The sequence below is a fragment of the Polypterus senegalus genome, chromosome 12, assembly GCF_016835505.1.
Source record: "Polypterus senegalus isolate Bchr_013 chromosome 12, ASM1683550v1, whole genome shotgun sequence".
In the NCBI taxonomy this organism is placed as follows: domain Eukaryota; kingdom Metazoa; phylum Chordata; class Cladistia; order Polypteriformes; family Polypteridae; genus Polypterus; species Polypterus senegalus.
The window spans coordinates 89,266,672-89,292,447 of record NC_053165.1 but is presented as its reverse complement, the minus strand read 5'-3'; the positions used below and the strand labels follow the sequence as shown (position 1 = coordinate 89,292,447).

Genomic DNA, 25,776 nt, shown 5'->3' with positions numbered 1-25,776 from the left:
TTTTCTTCAAGCAGTTAATTGATTAAAGTAATTAATATCAAGGTTCTGAAAAGTGCAATTTTGTTTTGTTTTACAAAAGTGTTATAGAATAGTGGGACTTCTATCTAGATGTGTATGTATCAGAAATAATACAAGAAGTTAAAATGAAAACTTTCCTCTTTAAATCTGCATTATTACAATTTTTAATATTTATCTAAAATGTTTTAACATATTTGTATATCAAGAAGAATGTTATCATTTATATGGGTATAGTATTGTTACAAGGGAGGTTACTGTTTTGTGATGCAGTAATGGATATCCAGTTATATACAAAGTTCTTGGTGAACGGTATTTGACTAAATAGTATTACACCTTCTGTAAAGTAATGCTTAAGGTGGTGTTTATGAATTGGTTGTAAAAAACACAAATCACAGAAAAGGCTGCATGATGGTTCAATAAAACAGAACACTACAAATGATTTTAAATATCACACATGTATCAGTTTATATTAAAACTTTTAAATAAATTCACAAACTGACATGAAGGGATAATCTATAGCACAGCTGACAGGCAGATAAAAGTGCTTTAATATTGATGGGCATCAGCACACAGCTCCATTCAAGACATTGGTAATTCTTGATATGTACACTGTAGAAAAATGTGCATTTGGAAATTATACCAAAATTCACACTTAAACCTATGTGGTTTTTTTTTAGGTATTTATATTTTTTAATATTGGCTGTCATTTTCAGGAAATGTCTTTCCTGAAATGTCAGGAAAATGTCTTTTTGAACCTCTTAATTTTTTATAGTAGTCTTACAATGAAGCCTATTCTACCTTTTGAAACATGTAAACATTTTTTTTCAGGAATTGGACAAGGTGTACCTGTGGTAGCCCTGATATTTGAAGGGGGGCCCAATGTGATTCTCACTGTGTTGGAGTACCTGCAGGAGAGCCCCCCAGTTCCAGTGGTGGTTTGTGAAGGAACAGGTCGAGCAGCAGATATTATTGCATATATTCACAAACAAACTGAGGAAGGAGGGTATGTTTTCAAACATTTGTCTTGTCAAATTTGTTACATTCGTAGCTGTTTTTCCTCCATTTATACCTATAGCAGATGCACTGAATAGAGGTTCCAGATGATTGTGACTAGGCTAAATTTTAAAGTACATTAGTGTATTTGTGACTAATATCTTGAAGAATATTTGAATACTAATACAGTCAAATTTCAATTGAACAAGAGATGGGAAGGAAGTCACACACAGCACACAACCACAATTAAAAGAATACTGGTTAAAATACATTTCTTTTGCCAAGGTCTGGGATGTCTGAATTCATTCCATCGGTGTCTGACACCTAAAACCCTTCCTTTCTCTTTGTAGATGCTGGGCTCGCATAGCTGCATGGGGTCAGCCTGCACCAGGGTTGTTTTGAATAGATTTGAAAAGAGCCACTGAGGGAGTTTTGATTTCTGTTTATCTGTCTTCTCCTCTTAAGCTTATGTCACATTATGCAATTTTTTTTTTTTTTGTGGGTTGAGTCAGATTTGCTGACCGCAGTTGCTGATCTCAATGCTGCACCATGTCAGATTACACGACTGAAAATTGCCTCCCGTGTCACATTTAGTGACTGAGCACTGACCTTCCAGAACAGTTGTGCTGGTCCTTTTTTGTGACCGCCAATAGCGGGCTGCCTAATGGAGCCAGTGCTGTGCGAAGGGTTAACAGCTGTGACTAGTATAGCAGAGGTCTCTGTCCTTCTTTTTTTTCCCCCTTTCAGTTATGGTGTGTAAAACACAAGACATTAGGCAGTCTAGCTTCTCTTCTGTTTGAGGTCCACAGCTTCTGTGCTGGGTGAAGAAGTGTCACTGTATGAAGGGTTAACATCTGCGTTCACCCACAGTCTCAAACCTTTTTTTCCATTTTGTTTTGGTACATAAAACGAGAGACATCACACAGACAACTTTCTCTTCTGTTTGTCAGATTGAAAACACCTGTGTTCCTAAATCCTGGTCGCTGCGTTCTATACATTGTATTTCTGGATCAGCATTCCTTGGTTGTCAGCTCTGATATACACTGAGCCCATTTGGAGTGAGTCGCTGGCTAGTTTGTCTTATGTCGATGGATATGTCGCATTAGGTGATCAGCTAAACGGGAGTGCGCTGCTAAGAGTATGTAATTGAAGGGCCATGACGGAAAATGAAGGGGCCTTAGCTGCCTCAAGAGCTTGCATTTGTAATTCATTTAGTTAGCCAATAAAAGGTGTCATTTCACCCCACTTTCACCTGAAAATCACTGGAAAAGCGTGACTTGTCTAAATGTATAACATATTTTGCTATCCGACTTCATCACTTATTCTGCAAGTACACTCCCACGTTGATTGCGTCCAGGCCTCCTCATTTTAGTTCTGGAGCAGAGGTTTCTATCTCATTGGGTTTTGCACTTCAGTGCCAGCATGAACAGTGCTGCTTTCCAGAGGTTTTCAGACAAATCACCAGTAGTGACTTCCTGACCAGTCATGTCTTAAGTGAGTTGTATGACGCAGAATGCATTCCTTTTTTCAAGAGCTATGCAGTTCCAGTACATTTCAGTACCGCCGATTTTACAATACTGTCCTTTAGTGAACATTCCCTGCTCCTAGTAATTATTCTCCTCCTCAGTCTTAACAAATAACCAAATTGGGGCACAAAATATAAATTAAAAAAGGCGTAGGACTAAACTGTTACATTGAAGAAAGGCTCTCACATATTATAGAATAAATTAATTAACCCCTTATAAGGACATTTTCAGTTAATTTAGCATGTTCTTAAACCACTGCAAATGTGCCCAAGTCCATTATTTTACACTGTACATGGCAAGGCCATTCTTCTGGCATAAATCCAGAAAGTAGTTTAAGTGGGTCAGGATTTAGTTTCCTTTGCTGTAAGAGTGTAATAAATAGAGACCTCAGGGGGAGGGGGGTGGGCTGGTTGAGTCTGAGGTAAAAGCAAAAAAAAAAATGCGTCGAGGGGATGATGGCACTTGGTCCCTTGTAGGATGTGTGCTCCTGGAGGTGTTACAATAAAAAACAAATAAATGAATTTCTGTATCAATCCATGCCTAGAACTATCAGAAAAAAGAGTGAGTTCTTTGGAGACTGGCTTACCTCTCTTTGTTTGAGAATATAATTTTACAATCTTGCCTTGTAAACAGTTATATAATTATGAGATTATTCCTTTGCCCATGGGTTTACGTTGTGGGAATGTTCCTCTAGAGGTAGACTTGGAAAGAAATATCCAATCTTATAAAAATGTGTTATTTCTCAGAGTTGTCTGAATGGCATAAAAATACTTCTGTTGTAGAAGTCCCCAAGATAGAGATTGAGTGGAGGATATATCAAGGACAAGGGAAATGCATAATTTGTGTTTATGGGAAAATTACTTTATTGGCTTTCTGTTACATCAGTTAGATCAGTCATGAACAAAGTCAGAACTTCACCCCCTACGCTCACATTTCATATTAACCTCAACACCCTTCACCTACCCGATATGGAGAGCTGTGTGATCAAAGAACCCATTATGAATATGTCCACCACAGGTATTGTACCTCAGAAAGTTAACAGACTCTTGTTTATTTTATGGTAAAATTAATAATTTTACTAAGTTACGGAAAAACTTAGAATCTTTCCTCATACATTTTTAAAGGAAATTAATTTCCAGTTGAGTAAAATTAGATGAAGGAGCAAGCAATGTAATGTAGGACATCATAACAGAGTTTTCAGACAGAAGATCCAAGGTGTTGCTCCAAATAATGTTGTTAGAGGATTTTGAGTGATTGCATAATTCTCAGCCAATTTTGGATAAATAAAAATCCTTGTATAACAGTATGATTTGGATGAACTGCTGTAGAGCGTTTCCAAAACATAGGAATAATAGCATCCACTTTAGCTGAAGTGAATATATTTTTCAATAAGTAAAATGGTTTGTAAATAAGTTTGCAGAAAAAGCATACCGAAAGGATAAAGTAAATGTTCTCTTTCAATTGTAACATTTACAGATATGCCATTACAGACTGAGTAGTAATGTCTTCCTCCAGAATTGTATGACCCAAGGTTAGGAAGATGATATGGAAGCTAAAATTTGATAATACCATAACAACTCTGTATTGGATTCCTGGAACAGAGATATTTCTTATGCCAAAATAACTAAAATGTTTAGTATTTGACAAGTATAAATTTTAACTGCATTAGTTCTTCATGTAAATTAGAGGTACATTAGTGATAATATCCTGCCCAATTCACTTGAAATTTGTTGTCTGAATAAATCCTTAGGTGTTTGTGTAAAAATTCATACATTTTATATGAGATGATGAAAGAAAATTGTCCAAATCCAATCAAAAAACAGAAATGCTTAACTAGAGAAATATCCAGAAATCTTATAACAACTTTTCTCTAGTGTGTGATGAGATGTTAACTTACATATTAGCAACATTTTGTATGTACTAGACTGTCACTTGGTATTACCCAAGGTTCCGCAGTATTGCTGAAATGGACAAATGGTTTAGTACAAGTGGTGAAAAGAAGGCTAGCCATGGCTTGCCCAAATGACCTAGGACAAAAATGTCTGAGTTAATAGTGCATTCAGAGTTAGAATTCCACATTTTAGTCTAAGCTGTAATTTCTGGTTAAAGATCTGTAATTAAACGTTTAAAGGTAAGTAGTGCTTTTGGGTGCTCTGGCAGTGGCAGCATCTACAATACATACTCTCAAATGGGTAAGACAGAATATTGTAAGTGGCTTTCCTAGTTTAGAGAATATGGCCAGCTTGCTTTTTTAACAACTGAAATGTACATAATAATACTACTTATTTGTCTTCTGTTTCCACAGTTTAATTTAAATTAGGAAAGGGAGCTTTTAAAAAAATTAGGTGTTAAAACATAAGAAAGAACAGGTTCCATGGCTTTGATTTCAAATTTTGCTGTTGGGAAAGAAGAGTATGCACCCCACAGAAACAACTCGTATTTATTAAATGATCTGAAGCTTAACTACAAGGTGTTATGTGAGAGAGAATTTTATGGCTTCATTTTAAGCTCTCATTCCATTTTACTGATTATTGATTGGGTTTTTGACACTGTTCGTATAAACATTACCACTTTGCTCAAGCTAATGTAAGAATAGGAAGATAAACATGGAATACTATTGATTGCCCTTTTGAAAAAATTTAGAAAACAATATCTCTGCTTATTTTTGTTTGCAGTATGAACTACAGAATATATATATTGGAATGTAATGGACTCTTCAGATATCCTTCACTAATTCCACCCCCTTGCTTTCCAGTGGTTTGCCTGTTGGTGTTGAAAGTGAAATTATTTCAACAATTAAAAAAACATTTAACTTCAATCAAAATGACGCAGTCCATCTTTTTCAAACCCTTATGGAATGCATGAAAAATAAAGAACTGGTAAGAATATTCACAAATTGTATAAGAGATCGGGTTGATGCCATGAACCAAGTACTGTATTTGTAAACTTTGTGGCCTGTCCAATGTTCTTACTAGGCTCCGACTTTCATGTCTAATTTGCTAACATGAGATTGACGAACGTTTTCTCACTGTTCCATGCTGCTGGAATTGTGTTCAGACAGGTTTCCAGTTAATTTGACTTCTTCCTTTATTTTACCTACCACAATTGGTTCTCTTTTCTACAATATATCTAATATAAGTCAAGTTCATCAAAGGTGTTATTTATCTTTTATATGTTTTACATTGACCAGAAGGATAACCTTTAAATCTTCAGTATGATTGTAGCTTCTTCTGTTGCTAGAGTTTATAGTACAAATAATGGAGGGAGAAAAAAACAAACAAAAAACAGATAATAGCATCGAGTAGCCAAACATAGGACTAGACATTGGGAATGGCATTGTCAAAAAACCTGCAGCAATGTCACTTTTTATTTTAGACATTATAATTACAAAACAATTTATGTCAAAACCAATTTTCCCTCTGACAGGAAGTTTAGCAAATCAAAGCATTTCAACATAGGTGCTTTAGTTTCTTATAAGTATTACAACCACAGAATGTTTGACAAATAATTTACAAACTATTTGATTGTTTTAGATTGTTGCTTTACATTGAGAATAATACATATTTATTTTCAGATTACAGTATTTCACATTGGTTCAGAAGACCACCAAGATATCGATGTTGCAATTTTAAGAGCCTTGTTAAAAGGTACTCTCTTTCTTTTATAGGAACTAAATAAAATATTTTTATTAAACCTGGGGAATGAAAGTTTAAAATATATTAAAATCTAATGCATGACAGATGTATGGTATTTGTAGAATTTCTTCTAATTGAGGAATGAAGTTGTGGTCATCTGATTTTAAGTTGTTTGTTTGAACATTTCCTACTAATTGTAATATCAGCATTTAGGGGTTTTTTTGTTTTGAATTTCAATCTGTATTTTAAAAGTGTAAAGAGATTTCTGAAATTAATATTTCAGAAATATATATATATATATATATATATAGATATATAACCATGAGCAAAATGACTGCACTGCACGCAGTGCTGAACTACTACATTAAAGTAATTGCAGAAAAGCCATGCAAACAGAAACAACAGCGTAGCATCGGTGTGCCTGTTTGTAGTTGTAGTAGGCTAAATGTGTAGTTTTTAGCATTTCAAAATTACACAAATAAAACAAAATGTGCAAGTGTGGTGTCAGACATGTTAAGATGCAGGTGTCCATTTTGCTCAAAGCTAGGTATTTCTTACCTCAGTTAGTAAAGATTATTTTTTTTCACTTGTGTTCACCTTAAATTAGTCTAAAGTTTTTTCATTTTTTTGTTCATATTTCCAATGCACTTACGGTTTCTGGCAGTTAAAATGATTTTACTAGAAGTATATTTATACTGTACTTGGTGTTTCTGCTAGATAAGTTTAGTTAGAGTTGGTGTGATAAACTCTGTGTTTTTGTTTTGCTCTGGAGCAACCTTGAGACAATTGATTCCTAATTGTATTTCTATTTTTTGTTTGCAGGTACTAATGCTTCTGCATTTGATCAGCTTGTCCTGACACTGGCCTGGGACAGAGTGGACATTGCAAAGAATCATGTTTTTGTTTATGGTCAACAATGGCTGGCAAGTATTAAAAAATACTAACATTAAGAATCTTTGCTTATTGACACTATACGTCAACCAATGCCCAAAATAAAAGTAACATTTTACAAGGGCTGTCTAGTACAAGGCAGTGTGCTTGGCTGTATCAGTAATTTAAAATTACTGATTTCTCAGAGTTGGCAGACAAGGAGGAACACAAGTATTTCTCAGACTTCGATTCATTGTTGTTTGTTTAAAAAAGAAGGACTTGGATAACCGTTATAATGCGACGCAAGTAAATGGCGATTTTTTTTTTTTAATTGATGTTTTCATATTGTTTACTGTTTGTTCAGTATTGGTCCCTATTAAAGAGAATTGTCAGGAACTGTGTTGCCTCTGTTATCCATAACACTGTAAGGTTAAAAACATTTTCTTGGCCATTACTACAAATGACATGAGGTAAGTGACAGATTAAACGAAAAATTGAAAGTCCTGATTTGAACCCACTTGAGAAGCTGTTTCTGAATTAAAGCAGTTTGGTAGAGAGTGGGCTAAAATTCTTCAACAATGATATGAAAGACTGATATCAAATAATAGGAAGCATTTAGTTGCAGTTATTGCTGCCAAAGTTGCTGCAACCAAGTTTTGAAAGTAGAGACAATTACTTTTTCACATGGGTGTACAACTTTGTTTTTTCCTTAAATAAAGAAAGTAGGGTAATCCTTTAGAAACTATATTGTGTGTTCATTCAGGTTCCTTTTCTCCAAGTCTTTCATTTTCACTATTAGTTTGAGGCCATTCATTGTGTAAAATATGCAAAAACAGAGGACATTTGGAGTGGGCTAAATACTTCTTCACAGGACTGTGGTTGAACTAGGGTCTACGTATTTTGGCATACACGAGAGATGGCTATCAATACACTGAACTGAGAGGTACACCGAGAAGAATTCAATAAAGTGTGTGCGTCTCCTTTTGATGTTCTTCTGCCCATTCAGTTTATCACAGTTATATTAATTTCTCTGGGGTCTCATGAAGTTAGATTTCTCAATTACTTTCGGAAATCTGTTAGGTTTTTTTTTTTGATATAAAGCAGTTGGTCTGACCTACAAATTGATCATAAATGATCAATCAGCAAAACCTTTGGCTAACCTTCTGCAATAACTGTTAAGCAACATTTAAGACTTTCGATTAAATGTTTTTGAGGAGACCAGACTTTTTTTCTTCTTACCCTTTAGTGACCACAATTTTCCATTCACGGGTAGATGGACAGATGGATAGGTAGATGTAGGGATAGTCATGACAGTAACATAAATCTGGTTTTTAATACAGCTAAAGCGCTAATAGTAGATTTCTCATCACTGAATGTAAACTAAATATCTACATTTTATATAGAAATAGTAAAGTATATGTACTTTTTGGCCTGTAGCAACACAGACTTTGTCTCAGAGTAGTAATATCACATGGTGTCTAACCAAACAACCTAACAAATGGTCATGTCAGTTCCACTTTGTTTTTGTCCATCTCTCGACTCTAAATTTTTAATAAGTATTAAAGTTATGGAGAGAGGCCGGGGAATCTCCTCTGATATCAGAAATGGAGCAGTCAGATTCACTTTGCCTTTGTGTACACTTCCTGCATCTTTAGGCAGCTTTGTAGTGTGTCGATTGTAACACTTCTTAAAGTGAAGTACATGCAAAATGAACATATTTGTAGTATATTTCAACGTACTTTTTATGTTGCTATCAAAAGATTTGAGTCATTTTCTTTAGAGTTTCTGCCTTAAAGCACATTTTCTCTGTATATGATTAATTTGATAGTTCTTTGAGAATTGATAGACTAAGGTCCTGTATTACAATTTAATTAATATTTAGTAATTTTTATTTATCATTATGTACTTGCTCTATTATTTATGTGTTTACTTTTATTTGCAGGTTGGTTCTCTGGAGCAAGCTATGCTAGATGCCCTGGTCATGGATCGTGTTGAGTTTGTAAAACTTCTGATTGAAAATGGAGTTAGCATGCACAAGTTTCTCACAATCCCTCGGCTAGAGGAACTGTACAACACGGTATACATTTAAAAATGATGTATTTAAATTTTGTGCAAACATTAACTAATTTTCAACAGGTTTAAAGGCAACACTTATCAAGGCATCTACATCAGCATCAATAATTTTGGCTGCCTGTTTGCATTTTATTTTTTAAATATTGATTTTGTCAGGCCACTAAACCTGGCAAAGGAGCTGGAAGTGGTGATAGAATGGATCACACTGCATTAAAAAGACAGCATGTCTTCTTTTAACAGTCTGTCTTATATGTAGGAAAATTAGCATCGATTTACATTCAATATTTTTGGATTATTCTGATTAAGAATGTATTGAAGTGAGTTCCTATATATTTCCATTCACTGGTCTTTATGTGACTGTTACACTGTATAAATAGTAAAGGAGACTAAATACAACTTTGTGGAGCCCCTGTGTTTGACAGAATGTATTTGAAAAAATGCTAACATACCTCAGCTGTCTGCAAATGATTGTAGAGAAAATACTGAATCCATAATATATGGATTCATAATTACTGAATTTATTAAATAACATATGAAGCTTAATAGCAATGAAAACTGAAGAAATCCATAAATAGGGTTGGTTCCTATGTCAAAGCATTGTTATGAAAAGAGTAGATGTTATGTATGATAGCTAATAGTGTCTTCTACCTTCTGTCTACACAGTAAGCACATTATTGGTTATCTTGTAAGGGCTCAGTCTGAGTCACCAGGATATTTCTTCATGAAATGTTCAATGGACATGAGGACTACTGGCCTCTAGTCATTCTGACTGCTTGGCCTAGAAACCTTGGGACCTGGGGTAATGATTGACTGTTGCCATAGCTCTGGCTCCAGTTAAAAAGCAAATGAAAAAACTAGAAAGAGCTGCTTGAAACAGGATTTTCAGGAGCCTCCATGATACGCTATCTGGCCCCACCGCTCAGCTAGTTTTGACCTGGCGAAGAGATTCTTCACCTTACTTATAGTTTGCTCCATCACAGAAGTATTTCTGGCTTTTTTACAGAGTGTCTTGCCTTGTTAATTTTCAGTACGCAAATCATTGGTGTCAACTCAGGAATAAAAGACATTTAGTTTCAATACCAAAAAGATTTTGATCGTTTGGTCCCTGTGACAGTTTCCAGATCTTTCCAGACCTAGTTTGGGTTGTTATTATCAAAGCACCTTTAGTTTTCTGTTCTCGTTGGTTTGTTTTCCTTTCTACGAGTCATTTTACTTGCCTGTCTGTAAATCCTGCTTTTCTTCTGTTTCATTTTGAGAGAGAGCATGTTGTTCTTTTCAGCATCTATGGCTCACTATATGGGCACCCTTTGCTATTAGTGTTTTCAGTGGTCACAGAGTCACAAACTTGATATGTACAACGTTGAACTTTGTATAAGCAGCCAATCCAATATCTGCACTCAGGAAATCCCAGTCAGTTTAGAGAAGACACTCCTGTAGCTCTGCTATGCCCGCTGTACTCCAGGCCTGTGTTTTACCTTTTACAATTTCAGCTCGCAATTTCATAGTAAATTAATGACTACATATTTAGATGCACTCAGAGCTGCACCACAAAGGTATTTATAAGCTCCAGCACAATTTCCATAATGCTTGTCCAATATGTTGGCCTCTCTCTATTGTTAATATTAATTTAGTGATGGTACTGTGGCAATAGTGATTCCATTTCTCAGAAACAGAACTCCCATTACAAGTCTCAACAAGCTTGGTGATTTGGTCTTCGCTTTGTGTAGTTTAATAAATTGTTTCAGCGCTAGTAACCATATCTGCACATAGTGAGATTTAAAACACTGTAATGAAGATTTGGTAAACTCCTGCAAGACAGAGTGTGGGCAGAGTCCTACAGCAAGTAGTTCAGTATTCAAAGAGCAAATACTCTTTAAATATTGTTTGTCATCTTCAATACATTTTAATTGTTCTGATATTTTCGAGAAAAATTATTTAAAAAAATTTGGACAAGATAAACTTAGTTGATTCAGTATTGGCTCATTCATAAAGAACTGAGCCACCATTCTCAAGTGGATTTGTAAATAGGTGTGATGTAGATCTATTTACAAATCAACTGCTGATTAACACTGTACAGAATTAATATCCAAGCAAATTTATTATTTTCTGCAGACAAATGAATCCCTAGAGGTCTCTGCAGGAATACTCTGGGAAACTCTTTAAGCATTTTTAAGAGAACAGACTATTTCATATGTTTCTTACAAAAATCGAAGCCAAGAAGGCATCTGAGTTAATCAGTGAAATTACCAAAATAGATCTAGAATCCACCATGTTTCCAAGTTAGGCACTTTATAGGAAAAAACAGGTTTTCTAATCAGAATTTAACCTCTTGAGTACTAAAGAAACAGAACAGCTCATCTTTAAATCACAACATCATTATTATGAACATGGAGAGAAGGCCAAATAAGATTTCAGCTCAACAAATGTGCATTGTAGTAACAGCAATTACCAATACAGATGGAGATTAAAAAAAAAAATCGTAGACCATAAAAATATATAACCCAAACATTTAGAGAAGTACTAGAAGTCCTTATATTCTACTCAGCCTAAAGAAGATAAGACACCATCTAATGAGTTCTTTGACTAATTACAGATATTACAGCTAGATACGCTTAGTGCTGTGGAACTGGATAAACCTCTGACACTCTCAGAATTACTAGATGCTATAAACTGACTTCAAAGTGTCCCAATGGCTGCCCAGTGTAATTTTATTTAAAAAAAAAAAAAAAAATTCAAATAAGTTGGCTCCACTGTTACTAGCAACGTTTACAGAAGCTAAAGACGACAAAATTCTACCTCAAGCTTTTCACAAAGCATTATTTTCCATCTTTCCCAAGAATAATTAGGACTTGCTACATTTGTACAATGTGCGTCATACAGACCAATCTGACTTCTGAATAATGATACTCTCCAAAGCTCTTGTTAAAAGGTTTGAGAAAGTGCTTTCTTCTGTAATATCACAAGACCAAACCAAATCAGACACTTGGCTTTTAATCTCCGTTTGTGTAATATAATATCTTCACCCATTAAATCTAACACCCCAGAAATCTATCTTTCAAAGCAGAAAAACCATTTGACATGGTTGAATGGGACTAGTCCAGGAGCCTCCATTCATATTAACATTATTGTTAAAAACCAATCAAACTAGTATGCGGTGCTCAACAAGGATGTCCCCTATCACCATTGCTTTTTGCAATCGCCATTTACCCATTTGCCTTTTAATTTTGAAATGCATGAGAGATAAAGGGGATTTCCAGAGAAGGACTTGAACAGAAAGTATCATTATATGTAGATGAAATGGTACTGTATATATCTGCCCCACAAAATCTCATGCCAGTAGTTCTAAAAAGCATTAGCAGATTTCTAAAAGATATCTGGACTCAAAATTAATTTCAATAAAAGTGTGCTTTTCCAGTGAGCTCTCTAGCAAACACAGTACTACACGGACACCTTCCCGTTTATCTTAGTAGACCAGCTTATATAAAGCTCTTTTTCAACAGAATTTTGATGTCTGCATGGAAAAAATTAAACAAGATTTGACGATGGTCCGCCCTCCATCTCACATTAGCAGTTAGCATCAACACTGTTAAGATGAACATCCTTCTCAACCTTCTTTTCTATTTAAAACCATCCCATATACATTAACAAATCACTTTTTAAGAAATTAGATTAAAAAATATAATCATTTATTTGGAATTCTAAACATTCACACATCCAAAGGGCAACTCTGGCACTACCTAACTTTTAATTTTATTACTTAGCGTCAAATTTATGGGCCGTGAAGACCTGGACATTGACTGAAGGATATTCTTCCTTCCTTGCTGCTTCAAAGATTTGTTTTGTTGGCTAGTTTTCCTCTCCTCTTTTTTGGGTGGGGGTTGAATATTGGTTTTGTATGATTTGATTTTAATTAAAATTAGTAAAATAAAAAAGTAAGTAGGTTTGATATAATGAAGAAATAAAAGAATAATCTCTCAAATACACGTAAAATGTGTTGGTATTGATGTTTAGTCTCTTGCAACTGTAACCACAATGTGTATCCGAAACTGGTTTTAATGTACAATTAAAATCTCCCACCATTATGAGCTTAGGAGTGTTGCAAGCCATGTTTTTAAGGAAGGTCACTTTTGTAACTATGGGTGTGTAACTAACCTCATCACTGTGGTTGTCATATACTGGTTCTTACCAGACTAGGAAATGCAATGGTTTAAATAAATACTGAAAATGAATGAAATACTGAAACTAGAATTCTTGTCTTTGCAGCACATATCAGAGAAATCTATGGCGAAAAGATATTGAGCAGCACGGTATCAAGAAGCAGTCTATATATAGATTATTTAGCTAAACATCTGTAAGCAGAATCACACTGCTCTGTGAGAAATTGCCATTGCCTTTGGTGAAGCACAAGGAAACAAATAATTAATTTTAACTTGGTAACAGCCTCCTAACAAGTCTAAACTACAGTGCATCTGTTTTGTTTTTTTTTTCAGTTGATTGTTGTTTTCAAAGTGATATTTAATAGATAATCACATAATCAAAAACTTGCTTATAGATGTCTTCTGAATGGGAAGCTTTTTAGTTATTTGGTTTTAGTTATGCTTTGAGTATGTAGTTCAGTTTGCTAAAGGTTTTTTTTTGGTACAATTATATTTGTACATACTTAATACATTATATTTAGAATGACTTCAGGAATTTGATCAGTTACATTTTTATGATAGTTTATTCTTGATGCATATTTATTTTTTCACTCCTTAGCGTAGCCTTCTGACAAAAATTACCTTCATTTTATCATTTTTTTTTTCTTCATTTAGAAACAAGGCCCCACCAATCCAACCCTTTTACATCTTGTTCGGGATGTCAAACAGGTATTTTCATGCTCCAGCCTTTATTTCCACAATTAGTGATTTTGTGCTGCTTTTCATTTTTTGTATTTGTACTTGCTTTCAGGGAAACCTTCCTCCAGATTACAAAGTCACGTTAATTGATGTAGGCCTTGTGATAGAATACTTAATGGGTGGAACATACAGGTGTAACTACACAAGGAAGCGTTTTAGAATTGTTTACAACAATCTCCATGGAAACAGCCGGGTATGTCTACTAGTATTTTTAATATTCTTAAATTGAAATAAGGGTTGGGTGGTATGGGCAAAAATTTTCACCATGATATAATTTAAAATGATCACAGTTGTATGTATCATGAGATATATATATATATATATATATATATATATATATATATATCTATCTATACATATATCTATGTATATGTGGATATACTTTCCAGAATAATTCCAGTGTAGGGTGCTTCTGTTGGCTCAGTTTAATAGGTTGATAGTGGATAGTTCTGCTGTGATGCTTATTTTATTTTTCTAAAGAGAGGTTTTCATTATCTGAAATAATTCCAAAATATTTGAATTGTGCAAGAAAATAAGAACTGAACAAGAAATAAACCTAATCTACATATATATAGTTTCCTAAACAACTGAAATAAATGTTTAATATTTTAAGTAGGCATCACTTTCCATGACCCAGATGTTCACAGTACTTACTTTGTCACAGCCCGACACAATGATTCTTTTGCCAGGAAAATCAAAATTTGTATTTTACATGCTGTTTTTTTTTTTTTAACAGATTTGTCAACATGTGAACAGATTTTAAATGTTAAAACCTACATGTTCTGTTAGGGTAGTTTATTGAATTAATCTAAGATCTTAATCTATCTTGGTGAATAAGCACAGGTGTTTTTACATGCTACATATATTGTAGAACATATTTACTATAAGACTGAGTAAGTCTCATTTCCTTATGTAATGTTGTGATGAAAGATGTTGCAGTGTTCAAAATGGGCCTGCTTAGGCATCTGCTGCTGCTGTACATACTAAAACCTCTATAATGATATTAACTTGAACCAAATGAAAAATGCAATTTTAAAAATTCATTTAATAAACAGTCATACAGTTTTAAGTCTCTTTCACTATATCACTATAAACATTTATTCAGTGCTAAATGTTTCAAAACCTGAATAAAAATGGCATTATATGAGAGCATATAGACCAAGTGTGTAAGCTGGTGTAGAAAAAGGAAACAAAGTGGTATATAGGTAAATAAAAATGGTGTAGATACTGTACATCAGTGACAGGTGCATACTTTTGTTTATTTAGAATTAAAGTTTAAAGAAAAATACAATTTTCAAGATGAGGCTTTTCTATATAAAAAGGAAGGTTTTTATATAGAAATAAAAAAATGCATGCTTCTGGACACTTTTCCCTTTGGCAATACCAACTCTTAACTCTTTCACAAACAAAGGAATGCAAAATTCTCAAACTTTGAAATAATAATCGCCTATTAATATCTAGGAGACATCACTTTGGAGGCTGCTAGTTATTTCTGTTCCTACAAACTGAGTCTGTGAGTGTTAAGAGCAGGTGGCTATGGTCCTATTGTGGTTCGGTATCTAACCCTTGAAATGAAAAGTTCACTACAAGTATGTGGAATGTTCTGTTAGAGTATTGCCCAAACTTAGTATTTCTGTATGTTTTTTTCATAATGTGTTCCCTTTATGTAGTACAACAAACTCATGGATGATAATCTTACAAGTTTGTGTTAGCAAGGGGCACAAATTGTTGTTGAAATGATGTGAGCAAAGGTAAAGATGACAATGAAGAAATTAGTAGATGCTGCAGAACAACCAGGTTTCTGACTGTACCTAAGGGGGATGGATAAAAGCTGGGAAACAGCAAGTTTGTAAGAGCAGCAGTAACCTTCCATAAGCAGGCCTAGAAAGTCTCTTGTGGGGGAACACAGAGTAAGGATTATATCTGGGAAACAATGTATGCTGAGGCCAGTTGCAGGGCATGGTAGGAAGATGTTTCTGTCGCTGACCAACCACTAGAAGAAGGTTCAGGATTAAAGGGGCAAAATATCATTGAGATGTGGCATCCTCTTGACAATCCTAGTGCTTGTATGAAGGGACTAACCAAGGTGCAGTAGGCAACAATGGCCAGTGGGTAATGTACCTCCCCATACATTGACCTAATGTCATTGACTGGCTTCGTCTTTAAAGTCCTATATGGTATCTGGTTTCCCTAATATTTCTACTACTTCAGCTATTCATTCCTTGTTTTGAACTGTCCTTTTTCTGTTTCTTGTCATACAATTTTAGATTACTTTGTTCTTTAAGTTTTGATAAATGCAATTTTGTCAAAACCTGACCTTGATACCTTTTTCTGCAGCGTTCTGGACGTCACTCCTCCTCAAGTAGTGTACCTCAACTGCGCAAGAATCATGAATCTTTCAATATCAGAGCAGATAAAAAAGAGAAGACCAGACATAATCACTTCATAAAGACTGCCCAACCCTATAAACCAAAGGTACTTTTTATGCAGAGATAAAAATAACTTTGAAAACATTCAGCTTTTAAATTATCCAAAGGATGAATGGTGTGCATTTACTGGACTTGTTTTCCTTAACAAAATTCTTAAGGATTGCATTTGTTCCTTAAACAGACAAGCAGTATTTCCAGTGCTCAGGACTGTGTAGGTGCTAGGCATGGGTGCTGGGGTCAAATTGTTGTGTTTTTTTTTTTTTTTTTTGGCTTTACAGATATATAATGACAAACAGATCTTTGAGAAAATGCTTGACCTGAAGCAAGTAGACAGCATCAAACCAGCATTCCCCAAATCTGTTGTGTCTTGGTTTATTATTACAGCTAGTCTCCAAATCGGTATAGACAATGTTGTGTTATTTTAAATTTGTATTAACATTTTTGTATGATTAAAGGTACATTTTATGTTGGCCTGACATGACCAAATAAAAATGGCCCAGTCTATTAACCTCCATAAATTATTTTTTTTTTCTTTCTTAATTTGCACCAACTCTAGCTTGAAACTTCAGTTGATCAGTCAAAGAAGAAGAAAAGCAAAGAAGAAATAGTTGATATTGATGATCCTGAAACCAGGCGTTTCCCATATCCTTTCAATGAACTTCTCGTTTGGGCTGTACTAATGAAGAGGCAAAAAATGGCACTTTTTTTCTGGCAGCATGGTGAAGAGTCCATGGCAAAAGCCTTAGTAGCAAGCAAGCTTTATCGATCTATGGCATATGAAGCAAAACAAAGTGATGTTGTTGATGATACATCTGAAGAACTCAAAGAGTATTCAAAGTAAGTAATGTTCAGAGAAACGGTGCTCTTTGCTTGTAACTAATGTAATGTTTTTTTGCATTCTAAGTATTTTAATGTGGAAGGCAAAAAGTATTTAAAGACAGGGGGTTAAAAAAATTAAGTGGGGTTTCACAGCATTGCCCAGCTTTATTATCGTGTTGCAGATATTCAGATTTTGATATACTGAAGGGAAATGCATAGTATTGGGAAAGCACCTGCTTTGCTGGGTGTTCATGTCAAATTTCCAACTGGGAAAAGTTTTTTTTCAAACTTGTCCCAACTTTATATTGTGGCCCATCTGTCACTCATCTATGATCTTTGGGCACAAGGTGTAAAGCAGCATGTCAGACCTTTAAAGATCCCACTAATATGCACAACTATACTCCCTCATAACAGAAAACTTAATAGGTTTATGAGGTCATTGTCATAAATACAAAATCTATGAATAGGTAGTTCCTCCCAATTAACTTATTAACTAGTGAAGTACTGATAATCATTAAGCAAATGAGGAAGTAGTGTTAAGCCATTATGCAGTTCTCTATTGACTGCAGTGCCATGGTTTGAGATTTTTATGGCTGCAAAGCATGCTACATTGCCACCTGAGACCTATATCACCTGTAAGCTACCTTTTCTCCATTGCATGTTTAGAAAACTGGCCAAGGCAACAGTTCACCAAAGGATATCTGCACAAAAATTCAACAGTATTTTTGCTGTCGTTGTTTGTATAATTATTATATCCAGATTTAAAAACAGATTATGACTGTGAATTTGAAGTCCATAGCTTAGAGAATGACCACACTGTGGCCCCTAGCAATTCAAAAGCAAAACTGCAACATCTGATTTAAACATTTTGCAAAAAAATCTCCTGTTATACACGGTCAAGGTTTGAGAAATCCAAGATTTAAAATTGAAGGTGTTACTAGAGTTTTTATCCTTAAGTAATATATTTATCATCTGCTTGGACTGAACTACTTTATAACTTTTTTTTTTTTTTTATATAAATATAGCGAGTTTGGAACCCTTGCAGTAGATTTGCTAGAGCAGTCTTTCAGACAGGATGAAACCATGGCCATGAAACTTCTGACCTATGAACTGAAAAACTGGAGTAATTCAACATGCCTTAAACTTGCAGTTTCATCAAGATTACGGCCGTTTGTGGCACATACTTGCACACAGATGCTGTTATCAGACATGTGGATGGGGCGTTTAAACATGCGGAAGAATTCTTGGTATAAGGTATTAGCAATTCTGTGTACACACTTTTTTTTATGGCTTTTTAAATGACACAGAGGAGCATTTCCCAATGTAATGCAAGACTTTGTTGGACTGCAGATACTAAAATAACATTAAAAGCATTAGGCTTGCCATTAGACAACATTATGGCTGTTATTCTGTCAAACATTGTCTGCCTATATTAAATATATGTTTAGGTACTCACAGGAGAAAAATAATGCTTTGTTTTTCTACAAGCAAACCTGTTCATATTTTTTACAGTTTATGCAAATAGTATAAGATTAACTACAGGTACAGACTAGATTCTACATATGGTTGTGGAAAAAAGTAAACTGAAGTAAGTATGGATTTGTATTTTGTACCTATAAAAAACAGAGTTCTATCAAACCACAGTTGCTGTAAGTGTTCATAGTATCCAATCTTTTTGCCTTTAAGTAAATTTCATTTTTAGTTGGGTGAGAACTGTAGATTTGAAATGAATGCTCTCTAGAAGCTTTGCTAACGCTGCTGGAAGTACAGTGGTGTGAAAAACTATTTGCCCCCTTCCTGATTTCTTATTCTTTTGCATGTTTGTCACACAAAATGTTTCTGATCATCAAACACATTTAACTATTAGTCAAATATAACACAAGTAAACACAAAATGCAGTTTTTAAATGATGGTTTTTATTATTTACGGAGAAAAAAAATCCAAACCTACATGGCCCTGTGTGAAAAAGTAATTGCCCCCTGAACCTAATAACTCATTGGGCCACCCTTAGCAGCAATAACTGCAATCAAGCATTTGCAATAACTTGCAATGAGTCTGTTACAGTGCTCTGGAGGAATTTTGGCCCACTCATCTTCGCAGAATTGTTGTAATTCAGCTTTATTTGAGGGTTTTCTAGCATGAACCGCCTTTTTAAGGTCATGCCATAGCATCTCAATTGGATTCAGGTCAGGACTTTGACTAGGCCACTCCAAAGTCTTCATTTTGTTTTTCTTCAGCCATTCAGAGGTGGATTTGCTGGTGTGTTTTGGGTCATTGTCCTGTTGCAGCACCCAAGATCGCTTCAGCTTGAGTTGACAAACAGATGGCCGGACATTCTCCTTCAGGATTTTTTTGTAGACAGTAGAATTCATGGTTCCATCTATCACAGCAAGCCTTCCAGGTCCTGAAGCAGCAAAACAACCCCAGACCATCACACTACCACCACCATATTTTACTGTTGGTATGATGTTCTTTTTCTGAAATGCTGTGTTCCTTTTACGCCAGATGTAACAAGACATTTGCCTTCCAAAAAGTTCAACTTTTTTCTCATCAGTCCACAAGGTATTTTCCCAAAAGTCTTGGCAATCATTGAGATGTTTCTTAGCAAAACTGAGACGAGCCCTAATGTTCTTTTTGCTTAACAGTGGTTTGCGTCTTGGAAATCTGCCATGCAGGCCGTTTTTGCCCAGTCTCTTTCTTATGGTGGAGTCGTGAACACTGACCTTAATTGAGGCAACAGTTCTTTAGACATTGTCCTGGGGTCTTTTGTGACCTCTCGGATGAGTCGTCTCTGCGCTCTTGGGGTAATTTTGGTCGGCCGGCCACTCCTGGGAAGGTTCACCACTGTTACATGTTTTTGCCATTTGTGGATAATGGCTCTCACTGTGGTTCGCTGGAGTCCCAAAGCTTTAGAAATGGCTTTATAACCTTTACCAGACTGATAGATCTCAATTACTTCTGTTCTCATTTGTTCCTGAATTTCTTTGGATCTTGGCATGATGTCTAGCTTTTGAGGTGCTTTTGGTCTACTTCTCTGTGTCAGGCAGCTCCTATTTAAGTGATTTCTTGATTGAAACAGGTGTGGCAGTAATCAGGCCTGGGGGTGGCTACGGGAATTGAACTCAGGTGTGATACACCACAGTTAGGTTATTTTTAACAAGGGGGCAATTACTTTTCACACAGGGCCATGTAGGTTTGGATTTTTTTTCTCCCTAAATTATTAAAACTATCATTTAAAAACTGCATTTTGTGTTTACTTGTGTTATATTTGACTAATGGTTAAATGTGTTTGATGATCAGAAACATTTTGTGTGACAAACATGCAAAAGAATAAGAAATCAGGAAGGGGGCAAATAGTTTTTCACACCACTGTATATGCTTGTATTTATAGCGTTGGCTAACATATACTCAGTGAACTTCTCCCTCAGAAACCCAGAGCTGATATGTTTTCAACTTAATAATATTGATTTGCTAAAATGAAGTGAATTCCTGTCACTGTGGAACTTGATTAGACTTACTTGGCGTTCAAACATCTTTGCTTTCTTTTTTGACATGTCTTATTTCAAAGTACGCTATTTTTGTAGATACTACTTTATTATGCAAGAACTCTCAATTACACATGTGCAGCAATTGGGCCAGTGCATTGTTAAGCTGTATTTTTAGGACAGTAAATAAAGATATTTTTGTTTTGTTTAATTGTAGGTGATTCTGAGTATTTTAGTCCCACCTGCCATTCTGATGCTGGAATACAAAACAAAGGCAGAAATGTCACACATTCCTCAGTCACAAGATGCTCACCAAATGACCATGGAAGACAGTGAACACAATCTTCAGAGTCCCCCTGATGAAATTCAAATGGTATGATTTTTAAAGTCATTTAATTAGTAGGACTCAGACTTGTGTTTCCTGGACCTGTTTTAATTTTTCAAAGAAGTGCATTGATCTTTTTTTAATCTGTATATTTGAAGTGCATTATTTCAAGTGTTTCATTGCTTTTTTTTTGTCACTATAAATGCTAAAATGGCAGCAGATTGCAGTAGCTGGGAAATAACTAATATTTTGCCAATTCATTAAGTCTTGGTCATTACCTTTGACTTTATATTAAAATGTTTGTTTAGTACATGTATTTACAACATAATTCTGAATAAAATTTCACCAGAAAAAAAATGGTTCCTGTGAAATTAGCAAATACATTTAATAATGCACATAATATTAAAGAACTAGTAATTAATCTTAATTCTGTGGTGACTTTGTTTTTTTTTTTTTTTTTTAAAGCTATATGTTATGTCCACGGTGATTCACTTAGTAAAGGAACTGCTGTATGGTTTACAGGGTGAATTACTGTATATGCTCAAGAACTCACAGATGTGCGCATCCTAATCATGTTGGGTTGGCGATCTTGGCTTCACACTTGCAGGGGGCAGTACATTGGCCTTGGCATTCCAGAAGTTTAGGGAGTGAAAAATCCATTAACCAGTTGGCTACGAGCGGCCTACACTGGCAGGTGCTCAGTAAGGCCAGAAGGAACCTAAGTCGACTGTGGTTCAGTGGCCTGACAACATCTGCTTCTTAGGTCTGAAATGAAAAGAATCGACTGCCTGACAGCTGAGCTCACAGGAAGAGTACGAGCCCTTGGTCCTCACGAATGGTGGTGGGTAGCAGAAATGTGGGGACTGAATATTACTGACATTTATCCTTTGTGAGAATAAGTGTTAGAACATATCAATAACCTCATTTAAAATATGCCTTCAACTAACTCTAACTGGGGCTGTGACAGTATGGCTTTTCTGATATACCTGTGCTGAAAATTGTGGAATGTTAAAATGTGGGGCCACTACAAGTGTGGGGCTAAAACAACATGCTTTATTTATTTTGTTTAGACACTGAATTTATTGTGAATGTCATTTTTTATATATAAATCACTCTATTAAACAGCAATATAAGATAGAATGACAAGCATAACAAACAGGTTTTCCACAGAGGACACATTCAGTTCTGCATACCTTATATGCTGCTTTTTTGTCCCTGTGTACTACTTTGTGTATTCAGTATGTGGTCAATGTGAAGAAACACAGCACATCTTTGATTAAAGAATAAAATGGACAAATTAGAGTAAATCTAGAAGTGTTACTTGCATTAAAATACATGCATATTTAACAAAAAAATATTTATTCCTTAGACATCTAGCCATTTATTCAGAAAATTCTTGAAATATTGAGATTCTAAAAATCTTGCAACTTTCCTTCTTTTAATAAGTGTAAAATAGCTTAAGGCAGTGCTAGAGATTGTGTTAGACACTTTTTCGAATTTCAGTATTCGGCAAATTAGATTTGGTAGATGGACCATTGTCTGTGTCTTGATTAATTAAACTAAACTCCAGTAGTACTGTTCATCTCCCTCATGGATCCAGCTAAATAGAGATGTGTGGACTCCAGATATAACTGGCCGAAACACCACCAACTGTTTTTTTTTTTATTTTAGTATAACATAAGCACATAGGCTATCACTCAGTAAAAAATTTACCATAAAAATATTTCCTTTGCATTACTCCACTGGTCCTTAAGTTTGGTCTGGTAGCGACTACTGTAGGTGTAGGTTTTTGTTCCATTAGATTCCTTGTTTTAAGTGCTCTTCTGTATTAATTAAGGATTATATTTTCAGTTTTTACTGGTAGACACTTTTTCCCTCCTATCTTGATTGACCAAATGTTTATCTCTGTATGAACTGCGGTATAACTGTGTGAACAAATATACTGTATTTAAAAGGAAAATGCATCACAAGATATGTGCCCCCGGCCCCTCCATTGGTTAATGCATTTTGCATTTCATGAAATGTTTAAAAAGCTGTGGACATAACCAACTAGCAGCCTCATAGCAATATGTTTATGTACTTTTGTTATGTTCAGTGTTTTTAAATTTATAATATCAATGACAGGCTTACAAAACCTACTACAAAAGAAAAGGGCTTACGTCACGAGGGTTACTTCTGGGCTAAATTTAGACAATGTACCTGCGTGTGTCGTGAGCCAAGTGATTAGTCTCATGCTGACCGTGGAGTCTGGTTACATATTTGAAGTCTTTTTGTGGAGTTAAAGATTTAGGTGAAACGAATTGTGACAATTTATTTTAGCATTGTAACTGACATGTCTTTGTTAATACGGGTGGGATTTCAAATTTAACTTCAAAACAGGAGTAATACAATGTAGTATATTACATCATTTCATCTCAATTTATAACATTATAAAACAAAAAATTGCAATATAATTTTTGTGAGCAACTTTTATACTTAAAAATCCTGCCACATACACATCTAGTTAATCTTCTTGATTGCTTTTGTAGCTCCCATCTCTGCCACCATAGTGTAATTACACCCAAATTGTTTAGTTTAGTTTTATGTTTAATTTATTAAAATACTCTACACCTAACACATCTGCTTTTTTCCAAGTCCATATTAGGGTGTCTACCATTCCTCCTGGTGTAGTCTCATCTACAAAGTTAAACTGGTTGTTAGTAAAAGTTTTATCTACATCATTTATAGAAGTTTAAAATATATTGAATATCTGCACGTTGAATTTATATGTACTTGGTCTTAATCATTAGCCTTTCTTATGTCACAGGTGAAATAGAAAATAAGACTCTGTTCCATGTAAATGTATGATAAAAAATACAATTCCCATCAAACAGCATCTTTTTAACTACAATAAGGGAGTAGGTTAACATTTAATCAAGTAATCCCTAATTTTGTTTCCCCAGATTGTAAAGAATTGACAAAAGTACAAATCAGTGCTGTAAAGGAGCAGCTGCTGTAATTCAGTGGCCTTTGCTCGTCTGACCATGGAGAAGTAATCTTAAATAACGAAAATGTTCCAAAGTAAACAAAAACACTATGTTAAGCTAGAATTGGTAAACCTATTCACTCCAGTAAATTTCTACAAAAACAAAAGCTAGCCGGGTGGACCATGTCTAGGATCACACAATAAATGTGGAAAATGGCAGAAAAATGCAAGGTTTACTTAGAATGGTTGGAAAGGAAACCCCCAGGAGCAAACTACCCCTACTCCCCACCCCAACTCCTTTGTGGCAATGTTAGCCTTTTTTAATGCAAAGATGCATTTTTGGTATCATGTATTTCTTGTATGTAACAAAAAGCTATACTGAAAAGCGTATACCAGCACAGCCCCAGCTCTTTAACATATTTACATGTAGATTTTTTTTTTTTTTTGCTTTGTAACAGCTAATGGTAGTAAAAACAAAACAAAAATGTATATTTAATGCCATAAGCATACTTTACCTTTAGGTTTAGATGGTTCCATATTATGTAAAACATTTAGATCAAACATGTATGCCATGCTAATAGCAGCTAGTGTTATAGAGTAGCTTTAACAAGCTCAGCCATATAAATCTTTTGGTTTCCTTCCATAACAGTTCGATATTTCTTTGCGAGGTTTAACTGTGCTATTCAAGAGTCATCTTCTGCATTTGTGAAATATTTTTGCTAATCTGTCTCCTTTTTAGTGATTTCTATAAATTACACCTGATAGTCTGTTCATCTACCATTGTTTCTTTTTATTGCCTCTTCAGAGGTCCAGAGGCAGTCAAGACACGGGTTCTCATTGAATGGGATACCAATCCACTGCAGAGCACATTCACACTTTGCTACACACACTGTCACTGGTGCAGACAGACTAGTTGATATTCCAAGTCACTAAAGGAAACTGGGGCAAACAAGGAAAAGTTTTCTTAAACGGAGACTAGATTTTGATTTTAACAATAGAAAATATTAATATCATTGAACCTTTGATGGGAATTTAAACAAAAAGCCTGCTAACAAAATTAGTTTGAATATCATGTACATTTTTGCTTGCATTTTTCCTTTTTTTTGGCATTCTGGTAGTGTGGGAAGTGAAGTAAAATTATACAACAACTTGTAATAAAAACATGACTGGTCAGCTGATAATTATATGTTGGAGAAAAAGTTACCATTATTAAGAAAACTGTTCTTGCAGCTTTATAAATTATAACACATTTAACTAAAACATTTTTGTCCTATACTTAAATATATATTTAATCACTTGGTTACCAGTGTTCTTTAGCAGCCCTTTAATATTTGCCCTGTTTAGTATACATCATAGCATTCTTCACAGTTCACTTCAGTTAAAGTAATACACCATCCAAAAAGTATAATTTTTCTGTAACTCGCCCCCCTTTATTGGTTGCAGGAGAACTATTTGTTTCATGTTTCCATGGAGAATGGAGATTGCAAAATTCCTGATCCACTTGGTACAATGGTGACACTAACTGAACAGTAACAAACCATATCAAAATATCCATGGAAATAAATCACTCATTTTTCATAATCCAACTGTCAGGTTTCTAGTCACATGCTCACTTGAGGACATGTATTTTGGTTCAAATATTGTTTAATAAAAATTTGGGGAAAATCTCTCCTACAAAAGTGAGAAACACACTTGAATGGCAGCCTCTCCCTTCATTTATGACCAGGATTCCTTCCCATAGTG

At 34.9% G+C, this 25,776-nt stretch overlaps 1 protein-coding gene across 3 annotated transcripts in view; it reads left to right on the top strand.

The window, feature by feature from the left end:
* trpm7 (transient receptor potential cation channel, subfamily M, member 7) overlaps window positions 1–25,776 on the top strand; it is a 120,768-nt gene that overhangs the window by 63,052 nt on the left and 31,940 nt on the right. For all 3 annotated transcript variants that reach the window (XM_039772829.1, XM_039772830.1, XM_039772831.1), the window contains exons 8-18: window positions 847–1,021; window positions 5,293–5,416; window positions 6,112–6,184; window positions 6,995–7,095; window positions 8,985–9,119; window positions 13,927–13,980; window positions 14,063–14,203; window positions 16,348–16,485; window positions 16,996–17,276; window positions 18,284–18,512; window positions 20,961–21,116. In XM_039772829.1, the coding sequence (XP_039628763.1) occupies window positions 847–1,021; window positions 5,293–5,416; window positions 6,112–6,184; window positions 6,995–7,095; window positions 8,985–9,119; window positions 13,927–13,980; window positions 14,063–14,203; window positions 16,348–16,485; window positions 16,996–17,276; window positions 18,284–18,512; window positions 20,961–21,116 (1,607 nt within the window). The remainder of the gene's footprint in view (window positions 1–846; window positions 1,022–5,292; window positions 5,417–6,111; window positions 6,185–6,994; window positions 7,096–8,984; window positions 9,120–13,926; window positions 13,981–14,062; window positions 14,204–16,347; window positions 16,486–16,995; window positions 17,277–18,283; window positions 18,513–20,960; window positions 21,117–25,776) is intronic.